Source organism: Triturus cristatus, chromosome 7 (assembly GCF_964204655.1).
Source record: "Triturus cristatus chromosome 7, aTriCri1.1, whole genome shotgun sequence".
Lineage (NCBI taxonomy): Eukaryota > Metazoa > Chordata > Amphibia > Caudata > Salamandridae > Triturus > Triturus cristatus.
Window position 1 is genome coordinate 405121957 of NC_140590.1, and position 15337 is coordinate 405137293.

Sequence of the window (15337 nt, forward strand, 5' to 3'; positions counted from 1 at the left end):
TTTCAGGAAGTTACAAAGTTTTTCCATTATGAATAATTTTGGGAAAAACAAGCATACATCAACATGTTACTAAATGATGCTGCAAAGATATGGTACCTAAAATCTTACAGTAGTTTAGCAAAATGTTTTTTTTCCTACTTGCATTTTTTTGGTGAACATTTTGTTTTGAAAGCAAAGAGTCATCACTCTTGCTTTCAGCTTCTGATAATATTTGCATATATTCAGAGAGCATTCTGGGAACATTATACATAGCCTCATATTACTAAACTTTGAAAACGTGTACTGAATATGCTACTTACCAGTATGCATCTGTTCTTGGCATGTAGGGCTGCTGACATTCATATCTGTGCATAGATCGCCGCCTAGTGTTGGGTCCGGATGTTTGCACGTTGTTGTCCTGGAAGAGTCTTCGAAGTATCCTGGGATAGGTGACTCCTCCCCTGGACTACAGTGCGCATGGGCATCCTCTCCATCCTCAGATTGTTTTTCGCCATTGTGGCAGTGATGGAGTAGATACAGAAAGGGATGACCATGCTTACAGTAATTCTGAGAGCTGCAGCTGCTACAGGCGCCGGGGAGGAGGGAGGGCGATATGAATATCAGCAGCCCTACATGCCAAGAACAGATGCATACTGGTAAGTAGCATATTCAGTTCGAGGCATGTGGGCTGCTGAATTCATATCTGTGCATAGAATACATAGCAGTACCTCCTATTAGCGGCGGCTACCAGTGCCAGCTGCAGCGGTCTGAAAAAGAGTTTTGAGAACAGCCTGTCCTACATCTGCCTGCTGTTTTGATTGCACATCTACACAATAGTGTTTGGTAAATGTGTGTGTAGTGGACCAGGTGGCTGCTCTACTTATATCATGCAAAGGGATGTTTCCTAGGAAAGCCATGGAGGCCCCTAACTTACGTGTTGAGTGGGCTCGTGGGGGAATCGTTAATGTGCGTTTAGCCTTTTGATAGCAAATTTGAATACATTTAACGATCCATCTGGCTATACCTGCTTTGGAGATAGCGTTACCTTTGTGGTGTGTGGCAAAGGCAACGAAAAGTTGTTTAGTCTTCCTAAAGATCTTAGTCCTGTCGATGTAGTACATGAGGGCTCTCTTCACATCTAGTGTATGGAGTGCTCTTTCTGCGAGTTTGTGGGTTTTGAAAGAAAACAGGCAGTTCAATAGTTTGATTCATGTGGAACTGCGATATCACCTTGGGCATGAATTTGGGGTTGGTACGTAGTACGACCCTGTTGGCGTGAACCTGTATAAATGGCTCTTGAACGGTTAGTGCCTGGAGTTCACTAACTCTTCTTAAAGAAGTGATCGCTACTAGGAAAGCTACTTTCCAGGTAAGGAATTGAATCTCGCATGAGTTTAGAGGTTCAAAGGGTGGACCCATCAGGCGTGTGAGGACCAAGTTGAGGTTCCACATTGGAGCCGGTGGGTGGCTTGGAGGAATTACTCGTTTGAGTCCTTCCAAGAATGCTTTGATGGCAGGCACTTTGAATAAAGAGAGGTGCTGCCTGTTCTGGAGATAGGCTGATATTGCGGTCAAATGGACACGTATAGAGGTGTACGCCAGATTGCATCGGTATAGGTGTAAGAGGTAACAAATTATGTTTTGGATGGATGCGTCTAGCGGGTTAATGTCATTATTATTGCAATAAATGACGAACCTTTTCCATTTGGCTGCATAGCAAGCTCTGGTAGTGGGTCTTCTAGCTTCCTTAATGATGTCCATACAGTCAGGTGGCAGGTTTAGGTAGCCAAACTCTAGGACTTCAGGAGCCAGATTGCCAGGTTCAGCTGTTGCGGATCTGGGTGCTGAATCTCTCCATGGTTCTGCGTCAAATGCGCGGGTTTGATCCGCAGCCGTTGATGCGGCACCACTGAAAGTTCGAGAAAAGTGGTGTACCATGGCTGGCGTGCCCACGTTGGAGCAACCAGGACGAGTGTCAGGGAGTGTTGTCTGAGTTTGCGAGCCACCAGCGGTATCAACGGCGCTGGGGGAAAAGCGTACGCAAATCTGCCGGACCAGTTCATCCATATCGCATTGCCCTGCGATTGTGGATGTGGGAACCTGGCGGCAAAGCTTTGGCATTTTGCGTTTTCGCTTGTGGCGAATAGGTCTATCTCTGGATGACCCCACTGCTGGAAGTACGGTTGGAGTACTGATGGGTGTAACTCCCACTCGTGCATCTGGTGGCTGTGTCTGCTGAGCAGATCCGCCATCTGGTTGTCCTTGCCGGGGAGGTGTTCCGCCATGAGGAACATGTTCCTCTGAATGGCCCACTTACACATGCTCTGAGCCAGATGAGACAACTGTGGAGAGTGTGTTCCTCCCTGCTTCTGTATGTAGTACATGGCGGTCATGTTGTCCGTCCGGATCAACACGACTTTGTTGCACAAGTGTACTTTGAATGCTTTCATAGCCAGGAAGATTGCCATCAGTTCCAGAAGGTTGATGTGCATCTTCTTTTGTTGTGTTGTCCATAGTCCCTGCACTGTGTAGTTGAGTACATGAGCTCCCCATCCCTGGAGAGACGCGTCCGCTGTCAGTATTATTTGTGGAACAGGCTCTTGGAACGGTCGGCCCTTGCAAAGGTTTTGTGGATTCCACCAATGCAGAGAGTTGTATGCCCGACCGCTCACCAACACTAGGTCTTTCAACTGTCCTTGAGCCTGATTCCACTGACGTGCTAAGCACTCCTGAAGCGGGCGCATATGTAGTCTCGCGTGTGGGACTATGAAAATGCAGGAGGCCATCATGCCTATCACCTGCATGAACACGGGAGTGGTGTGGTGTGGTTTGAACTTGGAAATCAGCATTTGCATGCTGTTGATTCTCACTAAATTTGGCTGAGCTGTGGCCGCCAGAGTGTCTATAGTTGCACCTAGGTACTGTTGTACGTGTGCGGGTTGGAGATGGGATTTTGGGTAATTTAGTGAGAACCCCAGACTGTGAAGGAGGTGAATGGTGCGGGACATGTGGCTGGCACATTGCTGGGCTGACTTTGCTTGAACAAGCCAGTCGTCCAGGTAAGGGTAGGCGTGTATGTGCTGCCTCCGTAGATGTGCAGCCACAGTAGCTAGGCACTTTGTGAAAACTCTGGGTGCTGTTGTCACGCCGAAGGGAAGGACTTTGAATTGGTAGTGCTGCCCCTGAACAGTGAACCGGAGGTATTTTTTGTGTGAGGGGTGAATGGGTATGTGGAAATACGCATCTTTGAGGTCCAGTGTGGCCAGGAAGTCTCCCTGCTTGAGCAGCGGGAGGACTTGCTGTAAAGTGAGCATGTGAAAATGCTCGGAGAGAATGTAGCGGTTCAGGGGTCTCAGGTCTAGTATAGGTCTGAGTGACCCGTCCTTTTTTGGTATTAAAAAGTACAGGGAGTACACCCCCGTACCTTGCTCGTGGACGGGTACGACCTCTATTGCGCCTTTTAGTAGCATACTTAGCACTTCCTGCTGTAAGAGCGTTAAGTGCTCTGAGGACATAGGACGGTGTTTTGGAGGTATTGTGGGTGGAGTCGAGGTTAATTCTAGGCAGTAACCGTGTTTGACAATATCTTTGACCCACCTGTCCGTGGTGATGGAGTTCCACGTGGACAGGAACCTTTGTAGCCTTCCCCCGACAGGTGTTATGTGGTCGGGAGGAAGGGAGAGGGCGTCACTGTTTGTTCTTGGGGGAGGACCTGGTGTTGCCGTATCCGCGTCCTCTGCCCTTTGTGCTTGAGCCACGATAACCACCCCGGGTGTTTTTATCGTAGGAACTTTGTGTGTTTCCCTTGTTGTAGGTTTGCTGTGACCCCTATCCTCTACCTGCTCCTCTATTTCCGGGGCGACGAAAGGAGCCGCTCCGAAAGGACTGCGTTTGGAGAGCCCCCATGGACTTTGCAGTGTCTGTGTCCTTTTTTATTTTCTCTAGGGTGGTGTCAACCTCTGGCCCGAATAAGTAGTCGGGGTTGACGGGCTGGTTGAGGATGTTATTTTGTACCTCAGGTTTGAATCCGGAGATTCGTAACCAGGCGTGTCGTCACAACATGACGCTAGTGTTTATGGCTCTGGCAGCTGTATCCGCGGCATCCAGTGCACACTTAATGGATGCGTTTGTGAGGAGTTGTCCCTCCCTGATGAGGATCTCTGCTCCCTCTTTGAATTGGTCAGGGAGATGTTGGAGTAATTGTTCTAATGTGTCGTAGTGTGCTCGATCGTAGCGAGCGAGGAGCGCCTGAGTATTGGCAATGTGCCATATGTTAGCTGCCTGGGCCGCAACCCGTTTGCCGGAGGTCTCTAGCACCTTGGACTCTTTGTCCGGGGAAGGAGCAGCACCTGTTTGCGAGTGTGCCCGTTTGCGAGCATTCGCAACTACTATGGAATCCAGAGGTAACTGGCCTCTAATGTAGGTAGGGTCCCCAGGCGCCGACCTGTATTTCTTGTCAATCCTGGGGTTTATTACTCTTACCCTGGTGGGTTCCTTGAAGATGTCCTTTGCTGGTTTGAGGACACCCTTCAACATGGGTAGAGTTTTTATATTCCTTTCTGAGGATGCGAAAGTATCCATGAGAAAGTCGTCCTCGACGGTGTCAGAGTGGAGTTGCACACCATGATTGGCCGCAGCACGTTCAATGAGGGCGTTGAATGCGGCAGTGTCCTCTGTGGGAGACGTTTTTGCTCCATAGAGATGCGGGTCCTGTGTATCCATAGGTGCACCCGAGTCTACAGGGTCATCCCAAGCTTGGTCAGGGTCCTGTTGGCCTTTAGGGTCCATCTCTCCGGGGTAGGGGACGTGGTCACCTAGGTAGTCCTCCAAAACGTCTGTTTGAGTGTGTGGGAGAGAAGGACTGTGGATCTTGGTAAGAGGAATGGAGAGGTTCGTAAAGAACTGGTTCCGAAGCCACTGGCAGCTTTTTCTTAAGCGGGATCCGGTAGGAGTCCAAAGATGGCTCGGAAGTTATTCTCCTCTTGTGGAGCATCATCCTGTCGGTGTCGATGATGTGTGATGGTGACGTCTCTGCAGGAGAGCGTTCGGCAGGCGTGATTGTGGTGTGGGTGACCCGTGTTCTGATTTGGAACAGTTTCGGGGCCGTGGATGGCGGCAGGCCAAAAGTGATGTTGGCTGGTGCCAAAGAGGCTGTTGGAGCGTTTATCGGCTCGGAGCCTGACGTGTCCTGGAGGACTGCTTTGTGTTTGACGCGTTGCGCAGCAACTGGCCGCACCTGGAGCGCCATCGATTCTTTTGCGCCGACCGGTTCTGTAGAGGCGGGCGTGGACTTCTTCGGCGCCAGTGGGTCATCGAGTCGAGGAGCGGTAGTGGCCGTCGACGTCGTCGATGAGTGTGCCTTTGGTGGTGCTGTCGAAGCGGTGTGAGACGCAGCAGGCAGTTTGACCTTTGGGGTCGGCGCCGATTGTTTCGGTGCCGGGAGCCGAGTAGGTTTGGTGGCACCGAAGGTCTTTTTCCGTGTGTCGGCGCAGACGTCGGCTGCTGCAAGCTCGGCACCGAAGTCTCGTTTGGTGCGGTCGGTGCTGACAGGTTTTGCTGGCGTCGAAGGTGTGGTGGGCCTCGATCCGACCAGCGTCACTTTTGGTTTCGGTTTCTGGTGAACCAATACAGCTTTCGGTTTCGAAGAAGGGAAACCAGCCGTTTTGGGTAGTAATGGCTGCCGCTGAATGTCCGAGGCCGGGCCAGAGGGCGGGGCCGAAGAACTGCGGGATAGGTCTTGGGTAAGACCCGAAGGCGATCCCTCGACCGGAGCCATAGACTGGCGCACTGGGATATCCTCAGTCAGTACGGGTAGGCCTTGCTCGTCACCGGAGCTACTCTCTTCGGCCCCTAAGGCCTCATCGTAGTCTCCTACCTCGGTGTCGGCTTCATCTCTGTGAAAGAGTCGTTCTTAGACGTCCTCCGATCCGGAGTCGTGTTCGGAAGCGGGGCTGGAGGGTAGGTTCTCCACGTCTTCGACATCTTCGTCCTCGGCGCTGAAGATGTTGGTCGGGGCCGGTGCCGCTTGCTGCGCTTCGAGTCTCGCTGTTCGTCGATTCCGGAGAGTCTTCTTGGATCGGAATCGGGCACAGGCCATACATGTAGACTCGTCGTGATCCGGTGAAAGGCATTTGTTGCACACCGGGTGGACGTCGACATGGGGATATTTCGCATTGCATACAGGACACCGCTTGAATGGTGTCCTCGATTCCATCGTCGATGTTGGGTCGATGGTCGGGTAAGATGCGAAAAAGTTGGTTCTGGAAGTTAGTAACTAACAAAGATACTATCGATACCGATCGGGAACAGTACTGACGCGAACTAAAGGCCTTTTGGCCTGGAAAAGGCTTTCCTAACTTGAGTCAAGATAAGCACATCCGAACCCAATGGCGGAAAAAAACAATCTGAGGATGGAGAGGATGCCCATGCGCACTGTAGTCCAGGGGAGGAGTCACCTATCCCAGGATACTTCGAAGACTCTTCCAGGACAACAACGTGCAAACATCCGGACCCAACACTAGGCGGCGATCTATGCACAGATATGAATTCAGCAGCCCACATGCCTCGAACACATATTTATATTGGAACCACCGACCGTAGTGCAGGCCGAGCTTACAACATTTACTTTTAGTGCTCACTCTAATAATAAAGGCTTTGCATTAATGAACCATAAATACAAGTTTGAACAGTATTTATACACGGACACACATATTACCTTAACTGTAGACAATGCCCTTCCCTGATCCATAATGTGGAACTGTAAATTGGCAGCCAAAGGGTTTATGCTGCAGGGTGTTGGGCCTACTTGTCCCAAGGACAAAATACACATGAAAACTTGTTGCCCTTGACCCCAAACAATATGTCCCGGGCATCGGGCTATAGGAATTCCACATCCCTGCACACACACACTGCCCTTGCAGGTTGAGTGTCTGGGTACAAGACAAAACAAAGAGTCGACATGGCACACATCCCTGTGTGCCATGCCCACCACCTTCACTGCCCTGGCATATATCAGCCACCCCTATGCCAGTGGTGTGAGCACAGGCGCATGAGCCCTGTGCCCCTACAGTACCCTGGTCCATTCCTGGGCCCTGTAAGTGCAGTGCTGCCATTTAAGAGTACATGGTGCTGAGAGCTCGTCAAACATGAACTCACAGCACCCTAATGGCAACAATGAAGACTGAGAAGTTTGGTATCAAACTTCTCAGCACATTAAACCCACACTGATGCCAGTGTAGGAATTTAATGTACCAAGCACCCCAGAGGGCATCTTAGAGATGCCCCCTGAAACCTAACCTACAATCCATGTATTGTCTGGGAGGCTGCCTAGGCTGCCACACAACAGACATGTTGCTGGACCCCTGGGTAGGAGAGCCCCTGCTCTCCTGGGCCTGCAACAATGCACATCCTGGGCGAGGTGCTAGATCTCCTCCCCCAGGATGGACAGGGGGAAGCTTCAAAGGCATGCCGCCTCTGTGAGCTTCCCCAGGCCACTTGCAGCCCCCACTCTGGCGGGAAGCCTGGCCGGAAACCCTAAATAAGGACAGGGGATGTGCCAGCCTGCCAACCCCACCCCACAGGTGGGGGAGGCGAGGTGAAGCACATCTCCGGGCGCTCGCCATCTTGAAGATGGGAGGCCCTGCCCAATCAGGACTAGGCTACTGCCCCCCTCCCACAGGAGAGTGGCAGAATAGGGGGTGTACCCACCCCAGGACAGGGACCCATTGGTTCGTGCCCTTGACCTACCTGTAACGTCCCTAAATCTAGTATTTAGGGGCACCCTGAACCTTCCTTCGCCAGATTCGAAAATACAAAGAAGAGCAAGAAGAAAGAAGACCTGCCGTGCAGCTGCTAAGAAGAGGACGACACCAACTGCTTTGGCCCCATCCCTACCGACCTGTCGACCCTTGAAACCTGCTCCTGATACAAGCCATCACCTCTTGTGGCCAGCAACCTCACAAACCCCGGAGGACCTGGCTATCCTTTGGCTCTAAGCACCTGGGACTCCCATGAGCAAAGGCTCTGCTCAAAATCAGCTTCTAATCTCTGCCATCAGCCCGGAACCGCGAACCCTGCACACTCTGCACACGCCAAGCCTGGCCTGTGCCGGAGTGAACAAAGACTAGGAGGACGACCCCCCCGGCGACTGTGACCCCGAGTCCGGCACCCGTGACCCAGAGTCCGGCACCCAAGGACTTCCCTCAACGCTCCTGACGAAGCCTGCAGCCTCAGAACCAGGTACCCCCCATAGAGGGTAAGATTTCTCGACACCAAAAGGCACCCCTGCACCCGGCGCCCTGCGGCCCCCGTGCCCAACTCCCGGGTACCTACCTATTCTCCAACTACCCAACTTACCTCTCGAAGTGGTGGTGGCACCTGAAGAATCTTCGTCCCCGAGCTTGCAGCCTTTTTCCAACCAGGAGCTTTCCCATTGAAATCAATGGTACCTTTTACAAGGGACTTACATGTGGCCAGAGATGTGCCCATTCGGGTTACAAAGGTACAGTTTTGAGAAAGAACACAGGCCCTGGGAACCGGATTGGCAGGGACCCAGGGCAAATCATGTCAAAGTGCATCAGAAATCTGGCAAAAAGTGGGGGGGGGGGGGGTTACTGCAACCGAAACCCTCCTTCCTACAGTAAGGAATGAATTTATAAGGCAAGCCAAAAAGGAGGAACCTGGTGTGAGAAGCACTAAAACACCCTGCTTACCATGTGGCATGACTGTCATCCTTATCACAAGCGGAAATGCGAACTTTAGGAGCCTCTAGAGAGATACTGCACCCAGGCCATTCAAATTGCACTCCTGGTCATTATCATTAAACTTATAAACACACAGGAAGTGAGGGCTAAAGCTACACACCAATCATATGACATAGTACTTTATCACACTGACCAGTGAAAATGGATCCAGTTATGGGGACTGTAAGGTTCTCACTGGTGTGCATGTAAAACAGAAGTACGCCTGTACTACAATCAGCATCCTTCAAAAGGCATGCATAGGCCAGTATGAGGGGTAAAGCTGCCTCCCTTGACAATGGTAGGTATAAATCTTTTGAGCCTCTGACCAGTAAAGCCGAGGTGGGATGTCTATCTTTGTGGATCTGGGCAGTTCGAGATTGCTGGACAACATCCATCATAAGCAAGTTACCACTAATGTCCCAGACTGACAAGATTCTTGCATTCTGACCTGTGAAGGCAAGAGACTTCAATTACACTTCAAACTCTTAGGTTAGCAAAGGTAAGACTTCGAGTCTTACGCCAGATGGTTAGACTCACACTTGTATTTCAAACAATGGGGTGACCCAAATTTAACCCGGAGGACCTGGGTAATATATGATACACAAGCAGTGGTCAGTTCAGGGTAAACAAACGAAACAAAACACAGAGATGATTCTTCACTATCTCCTAACATTTGAGAAAGGAGGGAGACAAATTGAAACACACAAATATATCAGCAAAAAATGTGACACCGTTTTCTTATGCTCAAACAAATTTAAATTGTATTTTTTGGAAAAACAGGATAATTTAAGCACTACATACATAAACATTTGAATCAATAGAGTGGATGCTCATGGTTGGCAATTGCCCCCGGACAGACAGTAATCATTAATCCGCCCTTTTAAAACCCAGCCTGGATTACTATCCATCCAGTGGCAATTGTCACTTATCAGTTTTGTCTCCATAGTATGGAGATACTACAACTCAAATGTATTGAAACAGGCTCTTAGATGAAGTAATTTAGTTAAAGAATAGTATCAGGAATCCTTCTGTTTCCTCTCCTTCATGCACCTTCACGAGCACTCCCTTTGAGCACCTTCTTTACCTTCTAAATTTCAACTTTAACCATGAGCATCCACTCTCTTGATTTAAAAGTTTATGTGTGTAGTGCTTAAATTATCCTATTTAAAAAAAATACAATTTAAATTGGTTTGAGAATAAGAAAACTATGTGTCACTCTTTTATGATGATATATTTGTTGCAATTTAGGTCTCCCTCATTTCTCATATGTTGTTAGGAGATAGTGATACAATCATTCCTCCGTGTTTTGTTTGCCCCGATTAGACTCACACTGCAATGTAACTCAATAGGTAAAAGTGAATACCTGCATGTCTTGCCAGTAAAAAAGAAAAGGAACTTTTTGAACACATAAGTAAACACTACATTTAGGATTATGACAGGACAATCTTGTTTAAACAGACTGGGCAGAGACAGCCATTTTGAGGGGCTTCATAGCTCAGCGACCTAAAAATTATAGTGGGCATTGAGCTTTATGGTCAGTGTTTATGTGCTCAGCGTCATATCAGGTGTTCTCAGATGCATTCAGGTCCCTTGAAAAATATATAGGGTTGTTGATGGGATACAAACAGCCATATAGGTACTCAGGTTCAACTTTAATTTAGCAGTCTGTGGTACCCAGGAATTACATCAGCCTGAACTTCCCACTTTATGACAACAGCCGAGAAAAGATAATTTTGTGAGTAACAGCAAAACAACACCTAGACTAAAAGGAGGAAATACTCTCACTTACACAGTGACATCACAGACTCAGCAATAAGACCAAAGGGACAAATTCTGACAAAGAGATGGTCACAAAGACAGCACCCGCCAAACCAAAATGTGCAGATTAAGATGAGACCGAAGCATTCACCACAAAACTACCATCTTCAAACACTAATCAAATTCAATTCAAAGAGTCAGGTGGCAAGTGTCACTATTTGCCAGAATCAGGGAGCAGAAAATCTAAAGACAAAACAGAAGTAACTATTGCGCAAGAAACTGCCTCGAAGCACCAGACATCTCCTCACCATTGATATGAAGAGTCAATATAAACACCAGAGCCAAGGCTCAGACTGATTACAGAGAAACATCAGCAGAAAAAGTCAAAGCACTTAAGTTGCAGGACCCCACAAACAAACTAGATTCCCTAATATTAATGCAGAGAAGGACACCCAACAGACAACTGCTTTAATTTTTCTTACCACTGTAATGATGCAGTTTCATGATACGCACTGTTGTAAAGACGCTTGTACTAAAAGCACTCAAACCTAATTTAGCAAACTGAATTCGTGACATCCTCCTTTTGTATGCAGTTTTGCTTTTTTATTTAATTTTCAATAAAAATGTAACTCTTCAAACACTGGAAAAAAGCAAAGTACCTGGAATGCTCTTGGATCAGAGGAATGTGACACTCTGCATGGTAGTGCATTTGACATTGCTTACAGGTCAGCAATAATCCAGATGTCTGACACACATTGCATTTTAGGTTGGAATTCTCAGTTGGTTCCACAACCGTTTGGAAGGACTGGATTTCTGGAGCTGGTATATCTTCAACAGGACCAACAGCAGGTGAAGAGGTTACACATGTCAAATTCTCTACAGGTGATACGTGACCCGGGATGTTCAACTCGCATGTTTGTTCACTGGGAGGCTCTATTCCGGTCTCCATTACCTCTTCCTAAATAAAAAATAAAAAAGTTAAATGTAGATACCAAAAAGCTATAAAAAGGAAAACAAAAGTATATGTTGCTGTATGCATATATGTATAACCATAGGTACCTTCAAAACTATATCCATTCTGGCAGTTTGTATTTTTTTGTCTATCAGTGGTCAACAGGTTCTATGGAACCAGGAGTCAAGAAAGTATACATTGAGTGTTCCAAAAGACCCATAAGCATAGTTACCATGGGTCATATCTATGGTTTTCAAAAAATGGTCTCAAACTGGAGTAGACGGTTCCATGTACAATCTTCTATCAGCTCTATTAATACATTTGTGAAAGTAGACTGTCACTTACAGTGAAGAGTAAGAGATCTTACTGAGAACCTACTCATGTCCAATGTTCCCTCTAACATTTTTCCTTTATGTGCAGCAATAAAGATGCTTTGTGCACTACAGTCAAGGCTGTGTGCACAAAAGTGAAGCAACAACTTAATATGCAAGAATGTGGGTGCGTGCCCTAATCTAAACCAGAAAAAATTGACCTCACCTTTATGTGGGTATTAAAAGACACCCATTACAGGGGCTCAGTGGGCTCCTTGCAAATTGCAACAGTGAGACTGAATCTTGTGCCTAATCATTCTACATATCACTCTTCTCTTAATTATAGTCATTAATCTTTCCTCCTCGTACTTTTTCTTATCCCTATCCACTTCAAGTCTCTCTCTCGCTTACCCTCATGTCGTTTCTCCCCTTTTAAAGATTTTATCTGGTCTCATTGAGCCTCTGATCTTCCTCACTTTTTAATCTCCCGTTCTGTTCGCCTCTACTTCTCACTCATACTGCCTCCTCTCTTTAATCTACATCCTACCATTCGCTCTTCCCAAACTCTCTAATCTCCCTGTCTCCCTCTCATTCTTCCCTTTCTCTATCAAATCTACATCTCGACTATGCTTCTCCAACTCATTATGTTTATTATCTAAGGCCTTTCTCTAACTGTCCCTTTTTCTGAAAATCAGTTTTATTCAAGTTTAATTTGTAACATTTGAATAACATAACTACAAAAGAATCCAACTCCACCCCCCAACACACCTGTCCCCACGTCCCGGATCAAAGCTCTTACTCAACAATCATGTGCAATGCCACTTAACTACTGTACTAATGAATGTTGTCCCCTAGGAGATAAACCCTCAGTGGTTGGGGTTTGGCTTTACTAATGAGACTATTTCCACCCAAATCCTATTTAGCAACTTAAGGATAATGAAAGACCAGGAAAAGAAAAGTTCTAACCTATACCATACAGTTTGAAAGCTTCTCTTTGCTAACAATTCACATGTCACTGTGCTATATTAGGATTATAATTTATGAATTGAAAGTAAAAAGGATCTATGTGACAAAAGCAATACTCCACTGAAATATCCAGGAATGGACCTGGGTACTGTACGGGCACAGGGCTCATGCTCCTGTGCCCACACCACTAGCATAGGGCACCCAGCTAGAGGGGTGGCTGAGGTATGCCAGGGCAATGTAGGCTGTGGGCATGGCGCACAGGGATGTGTGCCATGTCGACTCTTTGTTTTGTCTTGTACCCAGACACTCAGCCTGCAAGGGCAGTGTGTTTGTGTTAGGGTACAGGACCTCTAAGGGTGGGAAAATAAGTGCTGCAGCCCTTAGAGGCCTCCCCTGGTCACAAGGCCCTGGGTACCTAGGGTACCATTTACCAGGGGCTGACATGTGGCCAGGGTTTGCAAATTTGGGTTTTAGGGAAGGAACATAGGGACTGGGCACCTGATTGGCAGGAGTCCAGGGCACACTCAGTCAAAGTACATTCAGCAATTCAGCAAAATGTGGGGGCATACCATGCAAGAAAGATGGCACTTTCTCACACACACTTCTAAGTAGAACCCCGGAGGGTACCTTTCGGTTATATAAGCACATCTTCTTCGCTGGGCAAACCAGAGGAGAAAGACTTCCATGCTGACACGGAGATTCCTGCACGCAGACACCCCAGCACGCAGTGGTCTGACATCCATTGCGGGGTGTCCTTCGAGACCAAGACGGGGTTCTTCGCTCTCCCACATAAGTTAATGGGGTTGGCTCTATCCTAAGAGGATTCTTGGTTTTATACCTACATACATGCTAGGTACTTCTAGTTAGGGTTTGCACAATAGGAGTACGCATTATTACTGTTATGTACCTAAATGTCTGCATATATTAATGGTTTTAGCACTATGGTAGAATTCTACCTTTTCTTTTCTCTACTGGTGCTCATAATCGTATATATCTGTTTCTGTCTCATGGTTGTTGCAGCACATGTATTTTATACTAGAATTACGCTGGTTCAACATATACTTATTGAAAATGTCCCCAACGTTTATTCTGTGTATTTTTCGCTGTTGTTTCTGGACACAAAGAGCAGAAGCTCTCTACTCAGGGATACAGAAACCTGTGATGGTGGCAAATGGCAGGCAGCTATTCGGGAACCACAACAGGGCTGGTCGCGTTTCAGGGGTCATCTCTGAGATGCCCTCTATGTGCATTTTACATTAAATCCCACACTGTAATTTTTATTTTTTTTTTTGCATATTTATATAGCGCAAACTTGACCCGAAGGTATTGGAGCACTTTACATGAGCACCGTATTTACATTATACATTCAGGCACGGGGAGATTAAGTGATTTGTCCAGAATCACAGGATGTGGATGCGACCTCGAGGCTCGAACTCTGGTTTCCAGCAATAAAGTCAGCAGTTTAAGCCGACGGACCACATCCTCTCCTATCAGTGTTGCGAAGTTTGCCACCAAACTTCCCAGCGTACAGTAAAGCCATTATGCAGTTTGTAATGACCAACTCCCAGACCATATACTCTTTATGGCTTTACTGCACTTACAATGTCTGAGAATGGACTTAGACACTGTAGGGGTACAGTGCTCATGCAACTGTACCCTCACCTGTGGTCCAGTGCACACTGCTAGAGGGCTGGCTTACCCAGGCCACAGGCAGTGGATTGCAGGCATGGCACACAGGGATGTGTGCCATGTCGACTTAACCAAAACACGCAGCCTGCAATGACAGTGTGTGGATGTTAAGGAACAGAGCACCCAAGGGTGGCACAGTAGGTGCTGCAGCCCTTAGAGGCCTTCCCTCGCCACCGTGCCCTTGGTACCCATGGTAACTTTTACTAGGGGCTTACCCGCGGCCAGAGATGTGCCAATTATGGGTACAAACATACAACTTTGGGAAAGAACACAGGCCCTGAGAACCTGATTGGACGGGCCCAGGGCACACCATGACAAAGTGCATCATGTGTCAGGGAAAGAGTGGGGGGCAACCATGCAAAAGGGGGCACTTTCCCACATGCCTGTACTCGTGTGGTCAAGCCAGAATTTGTGGAAAGGCAAACGCAAAGACGTTGGACCATTTGATTTCAAATGTATCGAGCAGCCTTAGGCTTAACACAGAGGAGTGCAAGACATCTGAAAATACACACAGTTGTCAATAAATGAGAGACAAGACTCAAGAAGGAGATCCACACCAATTTATAAAAATAGCAAGTATCTTATTATATGTTTAGGCATCCGAAGGAAAGCGTTCAGGTAAGTACGTTTTTAAATATGAATTATGATTAATTCAAAAAGTTGATACTGCAATTTCTGGAGGCTGCACTGTTATCCTATTTGAGGAAAAAAAGTCAATGCAGCATTCAGGTATAGTACAGCGACTTACGGGACCCTTCTCAAGGCGTTCGGGTGAATTGTGGGCAAGGTCCAAGGCAGCACCAGCAGAACACCATCCGCGGCACTAGGGCGGCTGGGTAGAGTGGTGCAAAACAGCATTGGGTGCCCAATGTTATCCTATACAGAGAACGGTTGCAGTAGAAAGAGGCTGCAGGAGGGGACTGAGAGACCAGTCCGGTGAA

At 47.6% G+C, this 15337-nt stretch overlaps 1 protein-coding gene across 1 annotated transcript in view; it reads right to left on the reverse strand.

The window, feature by feature from the left end:
- TRIM28 (tripartite motif containing 28) overlaps window positions 1–15337 on the reverse strand; it is a 563778-nt gene that overhangs the window by 125946 nt on the left and 422495 nt on the right. Inside the window, exon 13 of the mRNA XM_085616663.1 lies at window positions 11138–11436. Within this exon, the coding sequence (XP_085472789.1) occupies window positions 11138–11436 (299 nt within the window). The remainder of the gene's footprint in view (window positions 1–11137; window positions 11437–15337) is intronic.